The following is a 25,062-nucleotide window of genomic DNA, read 5'->3' as shown; positions in this document are numbered from 1 at the left end:
CCAGCAGTAACTAGGCAATCCTAAATGACTCTTTTGTTTTGTGTATTATCTGCACGCCTGCACCTGTTCAGCTGACCCCGAGCTTACCTGAGCAGATGGTAAGTTCCAGTTAGGTGAGGTTGAGAAATTAAAATACTGAGTCGCTGTGAGAGGCTGTGGACTTCATTTGTTCGTCTTTTTCTCAACCTTTAAGTTGGTTGTTTTTCATTGTCATTCACAGTTTGTTGCATTGCTCATCACCACTTCATCCATCAGCTCTTCATCTATTCAAAGCCGTCTCTGATCTTTTGTCCCTCACATACTCTACATGAGGGGAACAAAACATTAGAGACTGCAGCCTGTTGCCCTTAGGTTTTGATTTGGTGATAAAAGATGTAACTGAATATGATAAAACATGGCTAGATTTGTTTAAGAAGTTTTTAAGAAATCTATTTTAAAAATTGTGCTCGTAGAAAGTCAAGAAAATAACATTCCTTCTTGACTTTATCCGTTTTGACACATTTCTCCCTCCTTTTTTTGTTTAATCGTACTACAAGGAGTTTTTATCTGGTCTCGATTTGATACTGATGCCTCTATATGACCTACATAAACAGCTTTTTCTACATAGTTACTGTTACCGCTTTCCAGCAGGTCGGATTCCCCTTGAAATCAATGAGACGAGACGGTAGAAACACTACCGCTTCTGTCCACAGGGGCCGCCAGAATCAACACAAAAAAAGTTCCTTGTAGGGGCTTTAAAGTGGAAGATTAATCACTTTACTTTCATCATTTATACACCTGTCCCCCTCCTGCTCATTCTTCTCTCACTTCCTTTCATTTATATTTCTCAGTTTAAGTCTTTCACTTCCTGTTTCTTTCGGCGCCAACCAGCCACGGACGCCTTGTTGCTCCCCCCCCCTTTCTCTGACAGCTCCTTGTCATCTGCAGGACCTGCCTCGCTCTCCAGTGGCTCCACCCCTGGACTCCCACTTCCTGAGACCGGCCCGCCCGGCCAACCGCCGACCCCCCTCGCGCTGGGCCGCCCACTCCCCCTCCTCCTCCCCCAAGTGGAGCGAGGGCTCGAAGAGGAGGTTCACCTTCCCGCCGCCGGGACACCGGAAGACCATCCTGGAGGGCGAGGAGCCAGCGTGAGGCCGTCCTCTACCTCCTCTCACCCTCCTCCACCTCAGCCTAAAAGACCCAGTACCTCAGAGACCCCAACCCCCCCCCACCAGATCTAGAGACTCCCAAGAGACGGAGCCAGAAAGGGGGGAGGGAGGGTTCAAGATCCACCCAGTAGCACCAGCTGACCATCGAGGAACCAGAACTTCTCTAGAAGAACCTGGAATGTACTGTAATATCATCCAAAAAAAGACATAAAACTACATTTCCATAAGAGGTGCCTGCACACACTTGAGTTACTCATCACCCCACATGTGTGTGTATATATGTATTTAATACATATATGTATATTTTAGTCATAATTCTGAACCTTCAGGTGTAGGTCAGCTGTTTGCATTTGTATGAAGTTTACACCATTTTTTTTTTTCTCATCTGTTTACGCTTTTATTTTATTATTTTATTTTTTTACATTTACGTTGTCCTGCATCAATTCATGTTAAAAGTTTTGGGTTTTTTTTTTTCAATAAGAGCATACTTCTCATCTTTGTGTTGCCTCCCTTTGAAGCTTGACTTTTCTGTTTAGCTTCAAGGAGGAAAAAGACAACACAAGCAAAACAAACAAACAAACAAACAAAAAAACCTTCTGCTTCATCGGGTCTGAAGCGGAGACACATGATGTCATTTCTGATGCTAATGTAATTTATTTATTTTTACGTTGGGGGTGAATGTTTGGCTCTGTAATCGTAGAAGGTGGGTGACGACAAACTGAATAACCTTATGCATATTTGGAAGGCAGTTGTACAAATATCAGTCCAATATTTGCATGCCTTTTGAAACACTAGCACTTTAGTGCATGTACATACGAGCTCTAGTCATTTGTGATCACTCGGCTCCGCTGTGGGAGAAAAAGATAAAATATTGTCGTGATGGGAACTCTTGAGCTGTTGTTTTTGTTGTCACATGATTTGCATTGACTAAAATAAGAAGAATTTTTAAGTAAATTATTGTACCTACCAGGCTGTCTTTGTACAGTTGTTACTATTGGATATGAATTACTTTTTTCTTTTGACAGGAAAAAGGGATTGTGGGGGGGGTAAAAACATGAATGTTTTAAATGAAAAGTCTATGTCAAAAAGTCTAACAATCTATAGTCTTATGTAAATAGTAAATGGTAATAAACATGAATGTGTATTTACAAGACCTCCTCCTCTCTCTCTCTCTCTCTGTGTGTGTGTGTGTGTGTGTGTGTGTGTGTGTGTGTGTGTGTGTGTGTGTGTGTGTGTGTGTGTGTGTGTGTGTGTGTGTGTGTGTGTGTGTGTGTGTGTGTGTGTGTGTGTGTGTGTGTGTGTGGGTCATATATTTATCCCTCTATGATAAAGGTTAGATACAGCTCATGATAGATTATTCGCTCTTGCATTAGACCTGAGATACTGAACCGTGTGTGTGTGTGTGTGTGTGTGTGTGTGTGTGTGTGTGTGTGGATTACAGTTGCAGACCACAGGATTACAGTGGCTCTGGGCGGGGGGGCAGACACACATACAGAGAATGTGAATAAGAAGATTGTGTCCTCCCAGAAGTCAAATCCTCTTGCATCACGGTCATACATGTGTCACCTTACTACTCAGCTTGTCACGCAAGAGAAAGACCATAAATATAAACTAGTTTATTGAAAAAGTTGCTTATTTTGGGGGGGTTTCAGCTGTATTGATATATAAAATGCTACACCGTAATGCAATAATTTATTTTAAATAAACAGATTACATTGAACATTTGAAGTAACACAAATTTAATCTTTTAAGTTGAAAAATATTGTTGATTAAGTAAATACAATTACAAATTAGGTCAGTTTCACTTAAAACTACTAAAACTAGTTGATTGAGAATGTTTTTTAACCTACAATATTTAGTTTAGTTCAACATGTTTTTGATGTAATCAGTTTCAACAATTGTTTTTCTTAAATTAATCTGGTTTTAAAGTGTATTTTATATCTTTTATATGCCAACATTTTGAGGTATCTGCCTCTGAAACTTCCACCACACCAGTAGACATACTAACAATTATGACTGTAAATTCAAGACAGTGAGTCACAACGCCTATATACAAAGAAACAAGTCACGCATTAATGTAAAGGCGTAAAGATTTTACTGTTGTGGTTAGTTGACGTGCTCATTTTAAACTGTTTTGTATAAAACTGGAACTAATAATTATTTTCTATTTGAACAATTTATTGTGTGATTTGTAAAGAATTCTGAAACTAGTGACAAATGCCATCACACCTTCACAATGGTTGTTGTATCCAACCAACAAACCAAACAAACAGTGTAAAGTAGCCCAAAATAAAGTTCCTAAATTCCTAAATGAACCAAGGACCAACTTAAAAGTAAAAGGTTGGTTTGCTCCCATTTACAAAAATTGTGTTTTTGCCCATTTTTAAAGACATCTCTGAGATTTAATGTCAGTTTTCAAGTCTGTCCTCACCAGAAAAACTATAGAATTAGTATTTACATCATCCTAACAAGTGACCTCTTGTGGTTGTGCAAATAATAACTGTTGTTGCTGCTGAGGAGGAAAAGAAGACGTAGACGTCACAACTCCATAAAACTCCTGTTACATAAGAGATCCACTACCAACTACTACTACAACTACTGGTTTCCTTTAACCAGAATCTTTTCCCAACGTTAACCAAGTTGTTTTATTTGCCTAAACATTAGACAGAAATTAGTTTAATTAATAAAAAACATATGTCTACGTTTGTTTTGTGCAAATTAGATACAAAAGTATAAATTGGCATCAAAAGTAAAGTACAAGTTCCTCATATATGTGCTTACTTAGATGTACTGTAAGGAAAGAATATGTGTTTTTGTAATTTAGTTGAACTAATCCTTTAAAAAAAGAAAAAGTCCTAAAACGTGTGAATGTTGCAGCCAGCTAATGGAGACAAATGTCACAATTTTCTTGCTTTATTCTGCTAATTTTCAGCCTTTCACATCTGTACAGCACAAGAATTAAATCAGTAAATTTAAAACGATTGGCTTTTTACTGCAGAAGCTTCTTATTTGCTCTGAGGGAGCGAGGCTGATTGTGGGAGAGAGGGACAGAGGGAGCGATAAAGAGGGAGAGACAGAGAGCTGAAGGCCTCTGTATACCTTTCACAGAGTTATAATGATGAATAATTAATGCGGCCCAGCTGCACGCTGGGAGCTGCTGATGGCACTAAGCGGGTCAGCGGAGGGAAGAAGAAGAAGAAGATGCTCTGCTTTTACTTCCATCCGCCCTGAGAGAAACCCACCAGTGTTGAATAATTTACACCGGCCCACACACACACACACACACACACACACACACCCACTACTCTACTTTAATGTCTGATGTCAGCTGCAGAAAGAAGGGTGTGACCTCTGCGAAATAGAAGTCACACCCAAATACAGTCGATATCCCAAAGCAAACGTGGAGAAAGGACAAATCTAGGTTATTGTTAATGTGTGACATTTTCAGAGAGTAAAGTTTTCTGTAGGTGGTAGAAAGATACCCGGCGAGCTCATTATAAACAAACCTGCTGCCGTTAAAAAAAAAAAAAACTTTGGTGTGGATGGTTTTCAGCCTTCAACCTTTGAGGTGTCGAGACAACCTGCTCCTGAAGGGACCTGCAAGGGGTTATATTTCTAAAATTAAACTTGGCCACTATTGGGTTTTCTGTCTCTTGTTGAGTTTTTCTTTTAAAAAATAAGGTTGGTATTATTCTGTTTTTCTTATTGTCAGTAAATCCTATAAAATGGCCAAAACAAATGTTTGTGGTTAATTCATTCCTACTGAAGGCGGGTCAGTAAATGTATAGTTTCTGCATCCTGTGAGGAAACATTTCTACTCTCACAGGAGTGGTCTCTTCCAGGATGAGTTACTGATTTTATGAGTATGAAAACGATGGGAATCATATGCTATTGGTCTTCACAGTCACCAGATCTCAACCCAACTAAACTCCTATGGGAGATTTTAGAAAGCCATATCAAGCCCTTCACTTCTGCCTAGCTGGCAGCCTCTCTGCCCCTCCCTTCCCCTCGCTCTGTGTGTGTGTGTGTGTGTGTGTGTGTGTGTGTGTGTGTGTGTGTGTGTGTGTGATTGTAGGAGTCAGGTGTGTGGGTGTCAGGCCACCAGCTGCCAGCCATCATAATCATCCTGCTCTGCTTCAAATACCTGGTTCTTTCCTCAACGCTGCCAGATCCTGGACTCTGTTTGCTCAGTCACATGTCCAGCCTCTATGGTGTTTCCAAAACCTAATGCCTGCCATCTCAGAAAATATTAGGCTCTCTAAGTACTGCCGTTACGACCAATGTTACAGTACAGTACCCTTTTCAGCTACGGACGCATGGCAGAAGGCAGGCTTATTCTTAAAAAGATTATTTATTGTTGACAGTTGTTGAATCCTGAACGTAATCCGGTTCAAGAACCAGAGCTAATTTGGTGGAAAAGTGATACTCTTGGTTTTCTTTCCAATATTTCCTGTTTGGATTCAAGACTGCAGTGTTATTGAACCATGCATTTTACCTCCGCTTACTTTCTTACCATCATGATATAGCTCATGTGGGAGATGAACGTTTTAGATGGAGTGATCGATGTATTGAGTTCGGGTTAGTGGTTAGTGTTTTTATGGTATGAGGATGTCTGATAAAGAATCTGTTGACACTGTCAGATCAAAGAACTATTGATCTATGGTAGCACTCTAGTATATACTTGATGGTATATAAGTTATATTGTTCTGAAAGTCTAGGAGAGAACAACCATGCTGAGGTCTTCTCTCCAATAGACTTGATTCTCCTACATTCATAGCTAATCATGGATGTATGCGTGTGCTACGGTTATATTACATTTTGGTGTACCCATAGTAAGTGTTTTTATTCAATATTTTGTATTTTGATGTGTTTTTCAAATTGATTTATTTCATTAAAAAAAATACATATATTATTTAATAAGTAATTCCTTTCCTAAGTGCTCTAGTAGATTTAGCTCTTTTTATATTCTTCTACTTGCTCCTGGTCAGTCCGGTTCTCTGCCTGCAGTTCCCTGGCATGACTCCCTCCTGTGTTTTCCACCATCACTCACTTGGCTTTGTTGTCGAATCCAGCTCTCTGGACTTCATCTCCTCAGCTTTCCTTCCTTTTTTGTGTTCTGGCCCGTCTACCATTCCAACCCCACCTGGTTCCCACTCTCTTCTTGCCCAGTCTCAGTCCGCCCAGAGACTTTTCCCCTGTCTAAGCAAGTTTATAAATAAAATAATTTACTTTATTAATCCGGTGTCCTGTATCTGTTGGGTTTAAAAGAGACTTGTAGAATCAATGCCAAGGTGCACTGAAGCCATTCTGGTGGCACATAGCAACCCAACACCTTACTAAGACATCTTATGTTGGTTTTATATATAGTAAAGTAGTAGTATAGAGTGTGTGTGTGTGTGTGTGTGTGTGTGTGTGTGTGTGTGTGTGTGTGTGTGTGTGTGTGTGTGTGTGTGTGTGTGTGTAAAAAAAGAAATAGAACTATATATATATAGTTATATTTCTTTTTTATGTGTACCTGTACTGAACTTTATTTATACCTAAAAATAACTGCTGGTTGAATAAAGGATGAATACAAAATAAAATGCTGATATCCATAAGTATGTTAAGTGAACTTATTTTCAGTTTAATCACCTCATCTTCCTTATAAATCACGTTTCTGAATTTAAAACACATCCGACTACCATTCAGAATTGCGCAGTGGCATAAAAATAGGATTATGTTTGTGAGTTATGTGTGAAATCACCTCACAGTTTATTCCATGTCTGAAATTACACACTACTTTACAAAGTCACCTGATCTAATTAAATGATAAGAAAAATAAATGAGGCATTAGAACACCTACTGGATGTTTGTCAGGACATTCAGGGATAAATATCTGCTGATCCAAAGTGATACCAGTTATCTAAAAGTCACATAGTTTTACAAAATAGTTTCAGACCTGTGAAAACTTTCTGATGGCTTTCTCACTGGATTGTCTTTACTGCTTTGATCAGGTGGAGACGACGGTTTGAAATCCAAAACTGCTGATCCATGAATAAATCAAAACTGCAGGACGCTTGTTGCAAATTAAAATCATTGGATGGAAAATCTCTAACAGAATAATCAAAATGAATTAGTTTTTTTTGTGGCTAAAAGCAGGGTGACAGATAGTTCAGGTGGGCATTTGAAGTAAAGTGAGTTAAGCCGTGAGTTCCTCAGCATTAAACCAACTCGATAAATGAAGCCGCTTTTGAATATTTGCTCTGACATTTGACTGTGATTGAAAAAGATAAAAAGAGCGATGTTTTCCTCTCTGGCTGTGATGAATAATGCAGCGCCGGCTGTCTGGGCGTCTCTGTCAGATTGTTTAGAGCAGTTTCCCCTCGTGTTCCCAGATCTTTGTGTGTTTGACTAAACAGATGAGACGAGCCTCTCGTTTCCTCTTTTTTTACTTCGTTTGTGGAGTTTGCAGCTGCTGTCAGGATTCAGCTGACAGTCAAGTCTGAGCACTGGGGATCGATGTGCAGGGCTGAAGTCCAGTGGGTATCACACCAATCTGTGGTCACCGTGAGGGCAGACAGATGGATAGAAATATTTGTTTAAAAGCAGCAAGAAGCCAGGGTTTTTTTTAAATGTAGAAATGTCACTTCTTATTAAACTAATCACAACAGGAGAGTGTTCTATCAAGTCTTATTCAGACTCTGCATTCCTGAATCCAAAACATTTGCTAGGAAGTTTTCTCACCACAATACACAAATCCAGGGAAGTACCAGAAGTAAAACAAGTTGCCTTCACTGCGGTGGCGTCTCACTACAATATGCACATGTGTGAATGCAAGCTGTCCTAAGAAGTGTACCACACAAAGACATGAATTCATATTTATTAAAGGTCCCATGTGTAAGACTGAGGAGGATTTACTGACACAAATTACTGTATAATCGCCTGAATATTGGACTTATTGTGTATTTGTTACCTGAGAATGAGCCATTTTATCTCTAGATGCAACATCTCTTTCCCAGGTCATCAAATACACACGCCAGTGGTGTTCAGTTACTAATCAAAATCAATTTTCACAAATATAATAACTGGTCTGTGATGATTAAATAATGACATGCAACTATTGATTATGATAGCAAGCTGGTATAATAGTATTACACAGCACATTACTCTATTTCTCCATTCTCTATTTTTTTGTGTTTCGTAGCGAATATCTAACTAATATGTAAAATCTGAAGAACGCTATGATCAGCGTCCATATACGGTACCTTCTTCAGTAACTGGAAGTCACTGCCTAACGTTGTCAATCCAACTGCCCATGCTGCTGTCACAGAGTCACAATGACTTGACTCTTTTTGACCTGAGTGGAACAGAAACTTGCTCTTAAGTTAATGAGGAGGAAACCCAAGACACAAACCAAAGTTTGCCTTATTAATGCCTTATTACTGCGCTATGAACATGAATGAACCATTTACAAACTATTAGTGACAATTTAAACACTCTTAAGTATAACTAGATAATGTAACCAAAATATCTAACAAAAATACATGAATCATAATGAATGAGTGCCTGTGTTCACTGTTGAAATGTGTTTAAAATAAAGTGACCTGCTGTCCAGACAGTTAAATAACAGCATGTACAATCTGACATCTGGATAAAGATGCATTTGAATCAATTTAACTAAACTGCCCTCGTCCTCCATGTGGCCCTCTGACTGAATTAACCTTTCTGAGGCTCCACGCTGCCTTGTTCAGCGTGCAATCTGTCAAAATTGGACCCCAAATTGCACATGCCTGCAGCTGTGTGCAAAGGCGTCAAACAGACAATGAGCGACACAATGGGCCTGGCTGTGCCATTAGCTGAGAGGTTGTCATGCCAACGATACAAAAAGCCTCACGCCCGTCACAGGCGAAAGGTTTGGCCGCGAGGAGAATTCATATTGAGCAACAGCTTTGCCTGGAGGCCCTTTACTTCTCCTCACTTTCTGTTACATCATTATTCATGTGAGAAAAAAAAGCTTGTCCTCTTCTTAAAGCTCCTGTCGAGGCCCGAACACCAGAGCCGTGGCAGTTTCTCTGCCAGTGTGTTCAAGCAAACAGCGTGGTAGAGGCTTGGGTGTCAAGTTTTTTTTGGGGTTGGGAGGGGGGGATTTTAGCTCCACAAGAATTGCATTGTACAAGTAAACAGACAGCCCCATTGTGCTGAAGAGTGTGACGACCGCTTGAACCCTGAACTAAACCAGCAGCACCGTCGCTCAGGCTGGCGTGGAATCAGAAAACAATATGTCCAGCAAGGAAAACATTTTCAGAAACACATCGAACCAGCTGAACAAGATATGAGAAATATGGCAGAAGGCATTTATGATTAATTATGTGAGTTGTAGAAATCAGTAGCAGAGGAAGCACTCAAATCGGAACAATCTGAAAACACGCCATTACAAGAGAAAGTCCTGAATTTAGAATTCTAGGAAAAGTATAATCAGTAAAAACTTACAGGGAAAAAACGATTTCACACATCAAAGACTGTTTATGCCTTTTTGAAGAACAGAAGAAAGAAGTTGTATGAAGCCTTTTGTGGCTGAAAACTCTCTGCTGCATTGATTTTGATCCTTTTTTAAATCAGTCAATAACTCTTTTACAGAAAAATGAGAAAGCACTCATTCAGCAGAAAAATGCCCCCTGTGACTAATATTTTATCAACGATATAAATTACATCACAATATAACAATGAACAGTAAAAGTATGGAAATCAGTGCAGCAGAACAGAGACGATGAATACTGGAGATCAGTACAACTTTGGGGTATTTTTGGCATACTGCAGATTGCGTCGTGTTTGCAGACTGCTTTCTTTGTGCATTTTGGACAAATCAGTGTATACTGCTAGTATAGTATGTGGTTTTGAATACAACCATAGTCTTTACCACACTATGGCTACAAAGATCTGGTAAGCCCATGTCTTCAATCTCCACACTGCTAGATTTCTTTTAATTCAAACTTTTAATCTTCTGAGTGATCACTTGAGGCAATATGAAAGTTGGCACAGCTCCCTCTGGAACTAAAAAAGTCTTTATTTCACATATGCAGAAAGAATATGCACATGAAAGACCTGTTCACACACTTTAAACCTTTAAAGGGAAACTGTCTCTTTGGTATAACTGCTTACAACTCATAGACATCTGAAATGTGACAAACCAACTATAGACACTGCTTTTTATGAACTTATAAAGTCACATTTTTATGTTAAATTGGAATCTGTACAGCAACTTGTGACTATAGCTGCCAAATAAAGATAGATAGATAACTTTATTAATCCCACAATGGGGAAATTCACTTGTCACAGCAAATTTGAGTGAAATAAATAGGCTACAGATATTTCCATTTGGTAATACTAACATATAGGAATGTATCAAATTTGATGGACTTAAACTTGCACACTTTAACCAGTGTTAGCTTAATTTTTTTCAAGCTCTTTGACCTTTGATTGACGCTCCATCAGGTTATCTCAAAGCCTCCTCTTCAACATACAGTACCATTTCAAAATAAAAAATGTCCAGCGGGCTTCAAGTTCAGTTAGACCATCTGTCTGTCTTTTGACGAGCAAAAACAAAAAGACACCATTCATTTGGTGCCTCCTTGATTCCTCTTTTGTCTGTGTAATTTGCTTTGGACGTGCCCAGTCTCACACACACAGAGCCCACATCTTTGTGTCAGTCACAGTGGGGCTCTGCCTCGGTACAGGCAGGGATGTATAGTGGTGAAACCTCCGGGTCCCACAACATCTGAGCTTGAGTCTCTCTCTCTCTCTCTCTCTCTCTCTCTCTCTCTCTCTCTCTCTCTGTCTCTCTCTGAGCTGGTGTGATCATCAAAAACAATGACGAGGGATTTTGGGCCGTAATCCTTCAGAGGCTCGGGGTTGAGGAAGGTTGGAGAGGAGTTACAATGCTTCACACACAATAACGCTCTGTGGGGGGTTTCTGTGTTTTTCTTCTATTTCATGATAGAAACATTCATTTGAATTTTCTAATTAGAAATGTTAAAATATTGTATTGCATGAAATATTCTTCATTTTCCATTTGTCCTATGGGGTCTTGTATATGTGCTTTTATGTTAAAATGGTCTGTGACAGTACATTTATAGTAGCATGAACTCTGTCTGTATCATGTTGAATATTCTTTCACAATGCAAAGCGGCTAACAGTTGGAATAAAGTAAAACTAATTGTGGATGGTAGTGAAACAGCTCCAGGAACAAAAAATAACTATATAATCTTGGGAAAAACATTTTGAACTAAGTTTGATTTATTGTACTATTGTATTATTTCAACCTGTCAGTTAAGTGTGTGGTTCTCTTATATACTGAAAGCAGAAACACTATTAAGATTAATATACATACTGTGTAGTATGTAGTATAGAATTGGGACACTGCAAACATTAATTAAACATTAACATTAATCCTAAAAATGTAATATCTATCTATATTACCTTGTAGGGACCTGCTTATTAGAGTTATTGTCCACACAATGTATGTAATACAAGTTTACTGTGATAAGATTCATAAGACTTTTTGAAGACTGAAGTCTATAAAAATCAAAAAACAATCAAATACTCTTTGACATCTGACCATTTTCATGTCAGTAAGTTTGAGGTTCCTTGTTTTGCTCATGAATTTTAGGGACTGTATGAAAGGTATTTTGGAGGGAGGAGGATTTAAAAAATGCGACAGCGCATCGTAAAATAATATAGAGCGGTTGGAATATTTGTCATAATTTTTGAAATTTCTGATTCCACTTCTGTTGTACGATTTGGTGTCTATGTGAAAATTGTTATTATATTAATATAGTAAAGTTTAAATTGGAGTAAACCATCCTAAATTCTTTGTGCATTTTCCGAATACATTAATAGTAAAATTATTCCATTACAATAGTGTTGAATAGTGTAATGTTCAGTATCAAAATGAGAAATCAGAATCAGTGCTGTGAAACTCAGGATACTGTTACTGCCTCTACGTATTACTACTACCAAACATAATCGAACAGAAAAATCTAAGTAAAATGAATCATGATGGACTCTAAGGGTTAGGTTAGCCTAATAAACAAAACTGGAATATCCACATCACATCAATCATAATAAAAGTAGACAACACGATATTTGATATCCATTGTTTTATATTTTACAATCAATTATTGGCAGCAGCTATCAGTCTAACTCACACACACACACACAGCGTTTTTTGTTTGTAACTGAATTAAGGAGATTGAATTTCACAAAGTCGAACTTTAAAGCTTCGCTGGTGACTGCTGACAGAGCAGTCCTGACAGAGTGACAGTCAGCTGGATATTGACAAGCAGCAGCACGTCAGACGCCAAACAACAGAGGGTGATGGCACAATGAATTATTAATAATAAACTGCTCCTGTATGTATCTATCTATCTATCTATCTATCTATAATATCAGACACACAACTCAGTTTATCTTTATAGACGTGTATTTTGTTATTGTGAACATTATTCCCTGATCAGTTATCACAGTTCTTAGTTCAAAACTTCAGGTATGTGTTTGAAGATTTTGAGGCACCTTTTCTTGTATTTGGCAAATATTTCCAGTTCTGGAGGGAATGTTAAATTCTGGATCAGTTCATGGGTTTATTTTACTCTTATTGTCAGTTGTTCTATTCATGTGGCATCTAATATTAGATAGATTTTCCTGAGCACAAGAACTCTGGGGAAGAAGTGAAGTTAGTAACATGCATTAATGGGACATTAATGAGTGCAAAAAGAGAGAGAGAGGAAGAGAGGAGCTCAGTGCATCAAGGGAAATCCCCAAATGGTCTAGGGCCTAGATATTATAATATACAAACATATGACTATGGCTAACATATGACTCCTGTTGCTACAAAGTGTTTGTTGGCAAGAATTACTGATATTCTGACTGACACAAAGAGCTAGAGATACGTTGACTCGAACAGTAATCCAGCAGATGACATTACACGGGGCAAAACCCTCCTAGAACTTTCTCAGCAACACAGATGAAATCAAGGCCCTCCATTCCTCTTGCTGAACACCAACAGCTGGCCAGTCAACCCATGTGTGCCAACTGAATCAGAGCCTGTTGAGGAATTTAGGAAATCCATGTTCTGTGGTACAGTGATATCAAATGACACAAACCTCCCTGATCTAAACAAGTACAGCAACTGGGATGATTTGATAGAAGAAACAAAAAATGTGCTTTATGGGGCAGCGGATCAGAACTTAAATACAGCCAAATGCTATATAAACTCAGAAAAGCATCTTCTGCAAAGGGCCCAATCAGAGTGTTTCCCTGAGAAAATCAATGCCCTCAGAACTGATAAAGCCATACTAAAGAGTAGCAAACTACTTTCCCTGTCTCCAGAATATTTACCCAGGCCCTGAATGTGTCCTTGTGGAAATGAGACGCAGGTACTGGATCCTGTGTGATCGCCAAGCCATTGGCCAGCATCAACACCAGTGTCAAGACTGTCAGAGATGGAGAGCTAATCCAGTCATTCCCAAAATGGCAGACCTTCCTCCAGCCCGTCTTAGACTGCTTAAGCCCCCTTTCTGGTCAACAGGCATAGACTGGCACTTTCACGGTGAAAGTCGGACGCCACACAGAGAAAAGGTGGGGGCATACTCTTCAAATGCAGACACATTCTTAATGGCCTTCAGAAGATTTGTCCTTTTGAACTTCTCTCTGACTGTGGGACTAATTTCAGAGCAGGAGAGTCAAAACTGCAAAATGTCTTCCAGGTCATGGCACCAGACTTAAGACAGAAATTGGCACAAACACAAGTGAACTTCCAATTCAAGCCTCCATCTGCCCCACATTTCGGTAGAAGCTGGGAACGAGAGATAAAATCAATAAAAATTGCCTTCAGTGTTGCACTAGGAAACCAACCAACAATAGAAACAGTCCTACACACAGTCCTGATCGAAGTTGAAGGCAGTCAGATCTTAGCTGACCATTTTTGGACAGCCTTCATCCGCCATAACCTTCCAAACCTTCAAACCAGGAAAAAATGGGAGACTGACAAGGAGAATTTGGATTTAGGTCAGGTTGTAATGATTGTTGATCCTCAATATCCTCGAGCATCATGGCCGATTGGAAGGATACCTACCCTGGAAAAGGATGGAAAAGTTTGCAGTGCAAAGGTCATTCTCCAGGGTAAAGAATACATACGCCCTGTTTCCAGATTAATCCCACTCCCTGAAATCAGAGAAGAAGCTTAATGAAACGTTTGCTGCACAAATACGGGGGCGGCTGTTACAATCTTCAAGTGTATTTGCCCTCCTCCCCACAAGGAGACAACTGGTGTCTCAACGATTATTTGGACAGATATTAGTATTCACGATTATGTGGGAATGATCATTTTTGTACCACAAATTGAATTTTCACCAAAAATAAATAATTAAAATCAAGACAAAAATTTGGGGGGTCTGTATGTTTTTGCGCTGCTTCGTCACACATTTTACGTTCATCAAAACATTACATCTCTTACGATTCACCCTATTGTGATTTCATTAATATTTTGATAAATAATAATAATTGTGCAGCCCAAGATGTAATGGGGCAAACTCCACCTGCTGATGAAGATCTTGTAGTACAATCAAAAGCTCCAGTACAGCTACTAAATGGACCTGGTGGTGAGACTGTTTTGTCAGCTTTAAAGAAAAAGTGGGTCCCCTTACTGGTTAATACAGCCACACCCGTAATGTGATCATATAGAGGTCTATTTGTCTTTATATAGGCCTATATACTATATATGTGCTTATATATAAGGGCACGACTGTGTGAAAGAGCGTCTGCAGCCCGGACATCGAGCTCGTCGCCGTCGGACTTTGTCCGTGTTGTCTGCCACGGGAACTTTCCAGTGTTGTCGCCATCACTGTCTATATTCCTCACAGTGGTCTTCATCATCACCATCACTGTTTACATTTATGATGTCTTATTTATTCTCCTGTACAGCACTTTGGTCAACTTTGGTTGTTTTTAAAGTGCTTAACAAATAAAGTTGGATTGGATTGGATTGGATATATCAGAATCAAAAATACTTTATTGATCACTGGGGGAATTTTTTTTTGTTACGGTTCTTCTACTCACACACGTTTAATATTAGATGTTATGGTTATTAATTTAATCATTAATCAGAATTTTTAAAAAAAGTACGAGACCAAATCAATCAATTATTGGCAAAACGTACGTGTTTATTTTTAAATTGTTTCAATGCTGCAATGTTGTGTTTTTTTTTAAATCCCTTTGGTCTTTCGCTGTGATGTCATCAGAATGTTGTCATCAAAAGAACAAAGCCAATAAAATGTTGCTTTGATACAACGGCGAACATTCTGTCAGAAAATATAGATATAGGCTCCCAATCAACCTGGTTCAGTTCACATTCTTCAGGAGACTTTCACAAGGACACAAACACCTTTACCACCGATTCTTCAAGATTTCGAATCAAAGGATACTAACAGACAAAATGGATCAAGCTACAATGGAGAGTTTTCGTACACTTATCCAACAGAGCCTGGAAAAGCTGACAAACATACAGTTGTCGAAGCAGCAAGGCGGGTCTCAAGACAGCACCCCAGAGGATGTAATTACTGAATTGTGTGTGGATATTGTAAATATGATATTCATACAAATTCAAGAGATGTTTGAACGGAGCGAACTCAAGGGGAGAAACAAATCCTCTAAAAGCTCTTCTGGGTCTGAAGAGAAGAGCAGCATATCCGAAGATGACGTTCGCAGATTTCTAGGAGATGCAATATCACAGGCCTTCACGGAGGCAACCGGGGACAGAGTCAGTTGCCGAAGCGTGGAGAAGGTGACCAACGCTGTGGTTAAAGAGGTCACTGAGCGAGTAAATGAGCTCTCCAATGCCTCTGGAAGTAATGGAGGCAGCAATAAAGGGAAAAGTCCTCCCGTCTCACCATCATTCACGCACAGACTGAAGACCATGGTCCGACATGTGGCGAGAATGTTGAAGAACTGTACAGGTGAGGAGGGCACCACGCCAATTGAAACCGGGGAGTCTTCACAGACCCCCGTAGTTCCCTTTGTGGATGAGACGGACATGCTGTCAGTAACGAACTTCATCTTTGAAACAACGGAAGCTGTGAAAAACATCCTGGAAGAACAGGCAAAAAGCATTACACCAATTAGTTATAATGTTAATATTTCAGATGAAGAATGTCAATTGTTTGAGTCCGGCTCCTCTGAGGACACAGACGAGATGGCTTCTTCAATAGTCAAACAAATAATTGAAGACCTTAAAATCGAATCAGATGGTTCACTGCCGGAATCAGTGGCTGAATCTATAAAGTTATCCTATTGGAAAACAGTGGGAGATAAACTTAAGGCGTTTTTTGCGGTAAAATTTGCCATGGGGTCACTACTCTGCCTTGTGACAAAACTGAGGCGTAAGTATAATTGCGTCTTGGAAGAAAAGAGGTCTCTGAGCCATCTAATGGAGGAGGCTGATCTGGTGGTGAAGACCATCATTTCATTAAATCCAGAGGACATAAATAATGGCACCGAAGACGAAAGAATCGCAGAGGCAATATCCAGTGGACAACACAGCAGCACTGCCATTGAACTCGGGGATATTGTCTCACAGCATCTCGAGCAGGACCCCTCTTTGGAGTTCAGGTTTGAGATACAGGGAGAAGTTGACAGCTTTATGAGGAAGATACAAAACTGGCTCAACCAGCAGCTAAAGCTCCACAAGAAGAAGCGGGACCACGCAAGTCTGGCTGTGAAGGAAATCAAGGGGGTAATCAGCAGGCGATCGCCCACAGAGGTCCCCTCAGTCATAGAAAGTGGCTGTGTGACACCTGGGTCAGGATCAGCTTCTATTGCTCCGGAGGTCGTTGTAAGTATTAAGGCTGGTGACACGTTGGTTGTTGAACCAGAACCACGTTCCACTCCGATTCAGTCCATAAAGTCACCAAGCCAAATGGATCAAGCTAGAATGGAGAGTTTTCGCGTACTTATCCAACAGAGCCTGGAAAAGTTGACAAACATACAGTTGTCGAAGCAGCAAGGCGGGTCTCAAGACAGCACCCCAGAGGATGTAATTACTGAATTGTGTGTGGATATTGTAAATATGTTATTCATACAAATTCAAGAGATGTTTGAACGGAGCGAACTCAAGAGGAGAAACAAATCCTCTAAAAGCTCTTCTGGGTCTGAAGAGAAGAGCAGCATATCCGAAGATGACGTTCGCAGATTTCTAGGAGATGCAATATTACAGGCCTTCACGGAGGCAACCGGGGACAGAGTCAGTTGCCGAAGCGTGGAGAAGGTGACCAACGCTGTGGTTAAAGAGGTCACTGAGCGAGTAAATGAGCTCTCCAATGCCTCTGGAAGTATTGGAGGCAGCAATAAAGGGAAAAGTCCTCCCGTCTCACCATCATTCACGCACAGACTGAAGACCATGGTCCGACATGTGGCGAGAATGTTGAAGAACTGTACAGGTGAGGAGGGCACCACGCCAATTGAAACCGGGGAGTCTTCACAGACCCCTGTAGTTCCCTTTGTGGATGAGATGGACATTCTGCCAATAACGAGCTTCGTCATTGAAACAAGAGAAGCTGTGAAAAATATCCTGGAAGAACAGGCAAAAAGCATTACCCCAATTAGTGATAACGTTAATATTTCAGATGAAGAATGTCAAGAGTTTGAGTCCGGCTCCTCCCGGGACACAAACAAGATGGCTTTTTTGATAGTCAAACAAATAATTGAAGACCTTAAAATCAAATTAGATGGTACAGTGCCGGAATCAGTGGCTGAATCTATAAAGTTATCCTATTGGAAAACAGTGGGAGATAAACTTAAGGCGTTTTTTGCGGTAAAATTTGCCATGGGGTCACTACTCGGCCTTGTGACAAAACTGAGGCGTAAGTATAATTGCGTCTCGGAAGAAAAGAGGTCTCTGAGTCACCTAATGGAGGAGGCTGATCTGGTGGTGAAGACCATAATTTCATTAAATGCGGAGGACATAAATAATGGCGCCGAAGACGAGTGCCCGTACGAGAGAATCGCAGAGGTAATATCCAGTGGACAACACAACATGGCTGCCATTGAACTCGGGGATATTGTCTCACAGCATCTTGAGCAGGACCCCTCTTTGGAGTTCAGGTTTGAGGTACAGGGAGAAGTTGACAGCTTTATGAGGAAGATACGAAACTGGCTCAACCAGCAGCTAAAGCTCCACAAGAAGAAGAGGGACCACGCAAGTCTGGCTGTGAAGGAAATCAGGGGGGTAATCAGCCAGCGATCGCCCACAATTGTCCCCTCAGTCATAGAAAGTGGCTGTGTGACACCTGTGTCAAGATCAGCTTCTATTGCTCCGGAGGTCGTTGTAAGTATTAAGGCTGGTGACACGTTGGTTGTTGAACCAGAATCACGTTCCACTCCAATTCAGTCCATCAAGGCACCAAGCCGAAATGTGTCTGGTGACACTTTGGTGGATATAGTAGAATCCCCTTTCACCCCCATTCAGTCCGGCAAGTCACCAAGCCGAGATGAGTCTGGTGACACTTTGATTGTGGTTGTAGAAGAACCATCTTCCACCTCCATTCAGTCCGTCGTGTCAGCTGTCAGAGATGAGGCTGGTGAAGCTGTAGGTGAGACCGCAGCACCAGCAGCCCATCAGTGGAACGAAATGAGCTGCAAGGTTATGGCAGTTGCACTGTTTCAAAAAGTCATGGAAAGTCAGAAACATTTAAACGTTAGTCTGACTTGCACAGACATTGAAACCATCAGCGAGACACTGGGGAAGTTGCTTTGGGAACAGATGGCAGGATCTAACGTTGCTGTCAAGCCAAGTGGCCATCATATCAAAAGGGTGGCCAAGGCGGTGCGCAAAGAGTTGTGCAAGAAGACAGGTGATGCAGGGATCTTGCAGATGTGCCTGCTGTCCCGGGATGTATCTATTTACAGATACATAACTGAGACACTTAAGAACCATCTGGTGATGCCAGAGAAGAAGACTGGCGTGAACAGCTTCTTTTCACGTCTCTTAAAGACCGTGGCCAAGCCATTCACCGCCTGCTTTGGACGCAAAGAGTAATCTTTGGTGGGTTCGAGGTGGTGGTTAGGACACGCATAGTAACTGAAATAGCATAGGGTTTACTCCGAGAGGCTTCGGTTCGCCCACATTTAAATCTTAATGAAAAAAAACCTAAGTACGCTTTGGACACAAAGAGTAATCTTTGGCGGTTTCAAGGCGTTAGGACAAACGCACACAGAAATACATGCGTAGTTACTTAAATGACATAGGGTTTACTCCGAGAGGCTTCGGTTCGCCCACATTAAACCTTAATGAAAAAAAGCCTAAGTACGCTTTGGACGCAAAGAGTAATCTTTGGCGGGTTCGAGGTGGTGGTTAGGACACGCATAGTAACTGAAATGACATAGGGTTTACTCCGAGAGGCTTCGGTTCGCCCACATTTAAATCTTAATGAAAAAAACCTAAGTACACTTTGGACACAAAGAGTAATCTTTGGCGGTTTCAAGGCGTTAGAACAAACACACTCAAAAATACACGCGTAGTAACTGAAATGACATGGGGTTTACTCCGAGAGGCTTCGGTTCACCCACATTTTAAACCTTAATGAAAAAAACCCTAAGTACCAACAAAATTAAAGTCTGGTGGATCGCTCTGTGCTACTAGCCTCAGAGTTTGTCTGGTCGCTCAGAGGAACCAGAGTTCCTGGTTGACCCCCACTGCTAATGTTATTATTATTACTAGGGCCCAAGCAGCAACAGCATCTAGTGACGCCACATGAAAAGACCGGCATGAACAGATTTGTCTCACGTGTCTTAAAGACTGTGACCAAGCCATTCACTGCCCGCTTTGGACGCAAACAGTAATCTTTGGCGGGTTCGAGGTGGTGGTTAGGAAAAACGCAGACAAAAATACACGCGTAGTAACTTCAATGACATAGGGTTTACTCCGAGAGGCTTCGGTTCGCCCACATTTTAAACCTTAATGAAAAAAAATCGCTCTGTGCTACTACCCTCAGATGTCGTCTTGTTGCACAGAGGAACCAGAGTTTTTGTGCTTTCTTATCTCGCAGGTCCTGATTGACCCCCACACTGCTTGCTCTGGACGCAAAGAGTAATCTTTGGCAGTTACAACACACATGTACTAACTGAAATGTCAACGGTTTCACTCAGAGAAGCTCTGTTGGTGGTAGAACTTTACATATTATTATTTTGCCCAAGAAGCAGGAAGTGCCCAACTGGTCGAGGCAGACGGCCACCCACCTACAGCCGGGGTCTGTCCGAGGTTTCTGCCTCTTAAAAGGAAGTTTTTCCTTGCCGCTGTCGCCAAGTGCTTGCTCATGGTGGGAACTATTGGGTCTCTCTGTAAATAATTGTATAAGCGGTACGGTCTAAATTTGAATTGACATCAGGTGTCATAGGGCCACACAGGTGCCTCAGTGTTTAACACTGTGGCCTTGCAACTATAAGGTGAGAGTTCAATTCCGGCCTTTGACCCCCTTTGCTGTGAGGAGTACAGAGTGCTCACTGTGTTGCTGTGGATTTTCTTCAAGAAGCTTCGGTTTCCCACGTAATCCGACCTCTCTCTCTCTCTCTCTCTCTCTCTCTCTTCAGATATTAATATCTATTAAAGGCAAAACAAATTATTAATAAACAAAATAAAAATAATAGAAGAATAAACAATTGGTCTGACAGGAGTCCCTTCCTGAACACAATGACAAGCCTTATATGGCAATAATCAAGACATTTTCATGACATTTGTGTGATGTGCTGGAGCACGACATGGCCGCAGCACGTCCTTACAGAAGGTTGAAGGCATTTTCAATTCAAATCCTCTTGGATATATCTCCTCTGACCTTGCTGATCCAGACCCAGTCACACCAAATATGTTGCTGATGGGGCGGCCTGACTCCTCTCTTCCTCAGGCAATCTACTGTCCAGGTGAACTTCTCGGCAGGAGAAAATGGCGCCACAGTCAGATCTTAGCTGACCATTTTTGGACAGCCTTCATCCGCCATAACCTTCCAAACCTTCAAACCAGGGAAAAATGGGAGACTGACAAGGAGAATTTGGATTTAGGTCAGGTTGTAATGATTGTTGATCCTCAATATCCTCGAGCATCATGGCCGATTGGAAGGATACCTACCCTGGAAAAGGATGGAAAAGTTTGCAGTGCAAAGGTCATTCTCCAGGGTAAAGAATACATACGCCCTGTTTCCAGATTAATCCCACTCCCTGAAATCAGAAGAAGCTTAATGAAATGTATTTGCTGCACAAATACGGGGGCAGCTGTTACAATCTTCAAGTGTATTTGCCCTCCTCCCCACAAGGAGACAACTGGTATCTCAACGATTATTTGGACAGATATTGGTATTCACGATTATGTGGGAATGATCATTTTTGTACCACAAATTTAATTTTCACCAAAAATAAATAATTAAAATCAAGACGAAATTTTTGGGGGTCTGTATGTTTTTGTGCTGCTTTGTCACACATTTTACCTTCATCAAAACATTACATCTCTTACGATTCACCCTATTGTGATTTCATTAATATTTTGATTAATAATAATAATTATGCAGCCCTAGATGTAATGGGGCAAACTCCACCTGCTGATGAAGATCTTATAGTACAATCAAAAGCTCCAGTACAGCTACTAAATGGACCTGGTGGTGAGACTGTTTTGTCACCTTTAAAGAAAAAGTGGGTCCCCTTACTGGTTAATACAGCCACACCCGTAATGTGATCATATGGAGGTCTATATGTCTCTATACTATATATGTGCTTATATATCAGAATCAAAAATACTTTATTGATCCCTGGGGGGACATTTTTTATGTTACGGTTCTTCTACTCACACACGTTTAATATTAGTTGTTATGGTTATTAATTTAATTATTAATCAGAATTTTTTTTTAAAAGTACCCTCAGATGTCATCTGGTTGCACAGAGGAACCAGAGTTTTTGTGCTTTCTTATCTTGCAGGTCCTGATTGACCCCCACACTGCTTGCTCTGGACGCAAAGAGTAATCTTTGGCAGTTACGACACACATGTACTAACTGAAATGTCAACGGTTTCACTCAGAGAAGTTTTGTTGGTGGTAGAACTTTACATATTATTATTTTGCCCATGAAGCAGGAAGTGCCCAACTGGTCGAGGCAGACAGCCACCCACCTAGAGCCGGGGTCTGTCCGAGGTTTCTGCCTCTTAAAAGGAAGTTTTTCCTTGCCGCTGTCGCCAAGTGCTTGCTCATGGTGGGAATTGTTGGGTCTCTCTGTAAATAATTGTATAAGCGGTATGGTCTAAATTTGAATTGACATCAGGTGTCATAGGGCCACACAGGTGCCTCAGTGTTTAACACTGTGGCCTTGCAACTATAAGGTGAGAGTTCAATTCCGGCCTTTGACCCCCTTTGCTGTGAGGAGTACAGAGTGCTCACCGTGTTGCTGTGGATTTTCTTCAAGAAGCTTCGGTTTCCCACGTAATCCAACTAAATCCGACCTCTCTATCTCTCTCTCTCTCTCTCTCTCTCTCTCTCTCTCTTCAGCTATTAATATCTATTAAAGGCAAAACAAATTATTAATAAACAAAATAAAAATAATAGAAGAATAAACAATTGGTCTGATAGGAGTCCCTTCCTGAACACAATGACAAGTCTTATATGGCAATAATCGAGAAATTTTCATGACATTTGTGTGATGTGCTGGAGCACGACATGGCCGCAGCACGTCCTTACAGAAGGTTGAAGGCATTTTCAATTCAAAACCTCTTGGATATATCTCCTCTGACCTTGCTGATCCAGACCCAGTCACACCAAATATGTTGCTGATGGGGCGGCCTGACTCCTCTCTTCCTCAGGCAATCTACTGTTCAGGTGAACTTCTAGGCAGGAGAAAATGGCGCCACAGTCAGATCTTAGCTGACCATTTTTGGACAGCCTTCATCCGCCATAACCTTCCAAACCTTCAAACCAGGGAAAAATGGGAGACTGACAAGGAGAATTTGGATTTAGGTCAGGTTGTAATGATTGTTGATCCTCAATATCCTCGAGCATCATGGCCGATTGGAAGGATACCTACCCTGGAAAAGGATGGAAAAGTTTGCAGTGCAAAGGTCATTCTCCAGGGTAAAGAATACATACGCCCTGTTTCCAGATTAATCCCACTCCCTGAAATCAGAGAAGAAGCTTAATGAAATGTATTTGCTGCACAAACACGGGGGAGGCTGTTACAATCTTCAAGTGTATTTGCCCTCCTTCCCTCAAGGAGACAACTGGTGTCTCAACGATTATTTGGACAGATATTGGTATTCACGATTATGTGGGAATGATCATTTTTGTACCACAAATTGAAATTTAATAATTAAAATCAAGACGAAATTTTTGGGGGTCTGTATGTTTTTGTGCTGCTTTGTCACAAATTTTACGTTCATCAAAACATTACATCTCTTACGATTCACCCTATTGTGATTTCATTAATATTTTGATAAATAATAATAATTGTGCAGCCCTAGATGTAATGGGGCAAACTCCACCTGCTGATGAAGATCTTATAGTACAATCAAAAGCTCCAGTACAGCTACTAAATGGACCTGGTGGTGAGACTGTTTTGTCACCTTTAAAGAAAAAGTGGGTCCCCTTACTGGTTAATACAGCCACACCCGTAATGTGATCATATGGAGGTCTATATGTCTCTATACTATATATGTGCTTATATATCAGAATCAAAAATACTTTATTGATCCCTGGGGGGACATTTTTTATGTTACGGTTCTTCTACTCACACATGTTTAATATTAGTTGTTATGGTTATTAATTTAATTATTAATCAGAATTTTTTTTTAAAAGTACCCTCAGATGTCATCTGGTTGCACAGAGGAACCAGAGTTTTTGTGCTTTCTTATCTTGCAGGTCCTGATTGACCCCCACACTGCTTGCTCTGGACGCAAAGAGTAATCTTTGGCAGTTACGACACACATGTACTAACTGAAATGTCAACGGTTTCACTCCGAAAAGTTTTGTTGGTGGTAGAACTTTACATATTATTTATTGCCCAAGAAGCAGGAAGTGCCCAACTGGTCGAGGCAGACGGCCACCCACCTACAGCCGGGGTCTGTCCGAGGCTTCTGCCTCTTAAAAGGAAGTTTTTCCTTGCTGCTGTCGCCAAGTGCTTGCTCATGGTGGGAATTGTTGTGTCTCTCTGTAAATAATTGTATAAGCGGTACGGTCTAAATTTGAATTGACATCAGGTGTCATAGGGCCACACAGGTGCCTCAGTGTTTAACACTGTGGCCTTGCAACTATAAGGTGAGAGTTCAATTCCGGCCTTTGACCCCCTTTGCTGTAAGGAGTACAGAGTGCTCACCGTGTTGCTGTGGGTTTTCTTCAAGAAGCTTCGGTTTCCCACGTAATCCAACTAAATCCGACCTCTCTCTCTCTCTCTCTCTCTCTCTCTCTCTCTCTCTCTCTTCAGATATTAATATCTATTAAAGGCAAAACAAATTATTAATAAACAAAATAAAAATAATAGAAGAATAAACAATTGGTCTGATAGGAGTCCCTTCCTGAACACAATGACAAGCCTTATATGGCAATAATCAAGACATTTTCATGACATTTGTGCGATGTGCTGGAGCACGACACGGCCGCAGCACGCCCTTACAGATCTGAAAGACAATTATTGACTGACGTTAGCAGGTGATACCTAGCAGGGAGTTAATGCAGTGAACGCTTGAGATACAAGTCATTATGGTATAATTTACTATAATATTAAAATTGTAATCATTAGTTTATAATCAGTTTAAAGTAGAATGTGTTTTGTTTTGTGACTGAAAAGTAATTGTCTTATCCTCTTACTGAACACCAACAGCTGGCCAGTCAACCCATGTGTGCCAACTGAATCAGAGCCTGTTGAG

General features: G+C 40.7%; 1 protein-coding gene and 1 long non-coding RNA gene across 10 annotated transcripts in view; one reads left to right on the top strand and one right to left on the bottom strand.

The window, feature by feature from the left end:
- Positions 1-2,301, top strand: part of LOC127367919 (microtubule cross-linking factor 1) — a 72,203-nt gene extending 69,902 nt beyond the window's left edge. For 2 of the 9 annotated variants that reach the window (XM_051408187.1, XM_051408180.1), the window contains exon 15: positions 928-2,301. In XM_051408187.1, coding sequence (XP_051264147.1) covers positions 928-1,131 — 204 coding nt within the window. In that variant the 3' untranslated portion in view covers positions 1,132-2,301. Of the gene's footprint in view, positions 1-71; positions 100-927 lie in introns of those variants that run through there. The other 7 variants (XM_051408172.1, XM_051408194.1, XM_051408236.1 and 4 more) reach the window with 7 other exon arrangements.
- LOC127367977 (uncharacterized) overlaps positions 1-25,062 on the bottom strand; it is a 269,916-nt gene that overhangs the window by 225,802 nt on the left and 19,052 nt on the right. The window lies entirely within an intron of this gene.

Source organism: Dicentrarchus labrax, unplaced genomic scaffold (assembly GCF_905237075.1).
Source record: "Dicentrarchus labrax unplaced genomic scaffold, dlabrax2021, whole genome shotgun sequence".
NCBI classification, from domain to species: domain Eukaryota; kingdom Metazoa; phylum Chordata; class Actinopteri; family Moronidae; genus Dicentrarchus; species Dicentrarchus labrax.
This window is presented reverse-complemented; position numbering and strand designations above follow the sequence as displayed.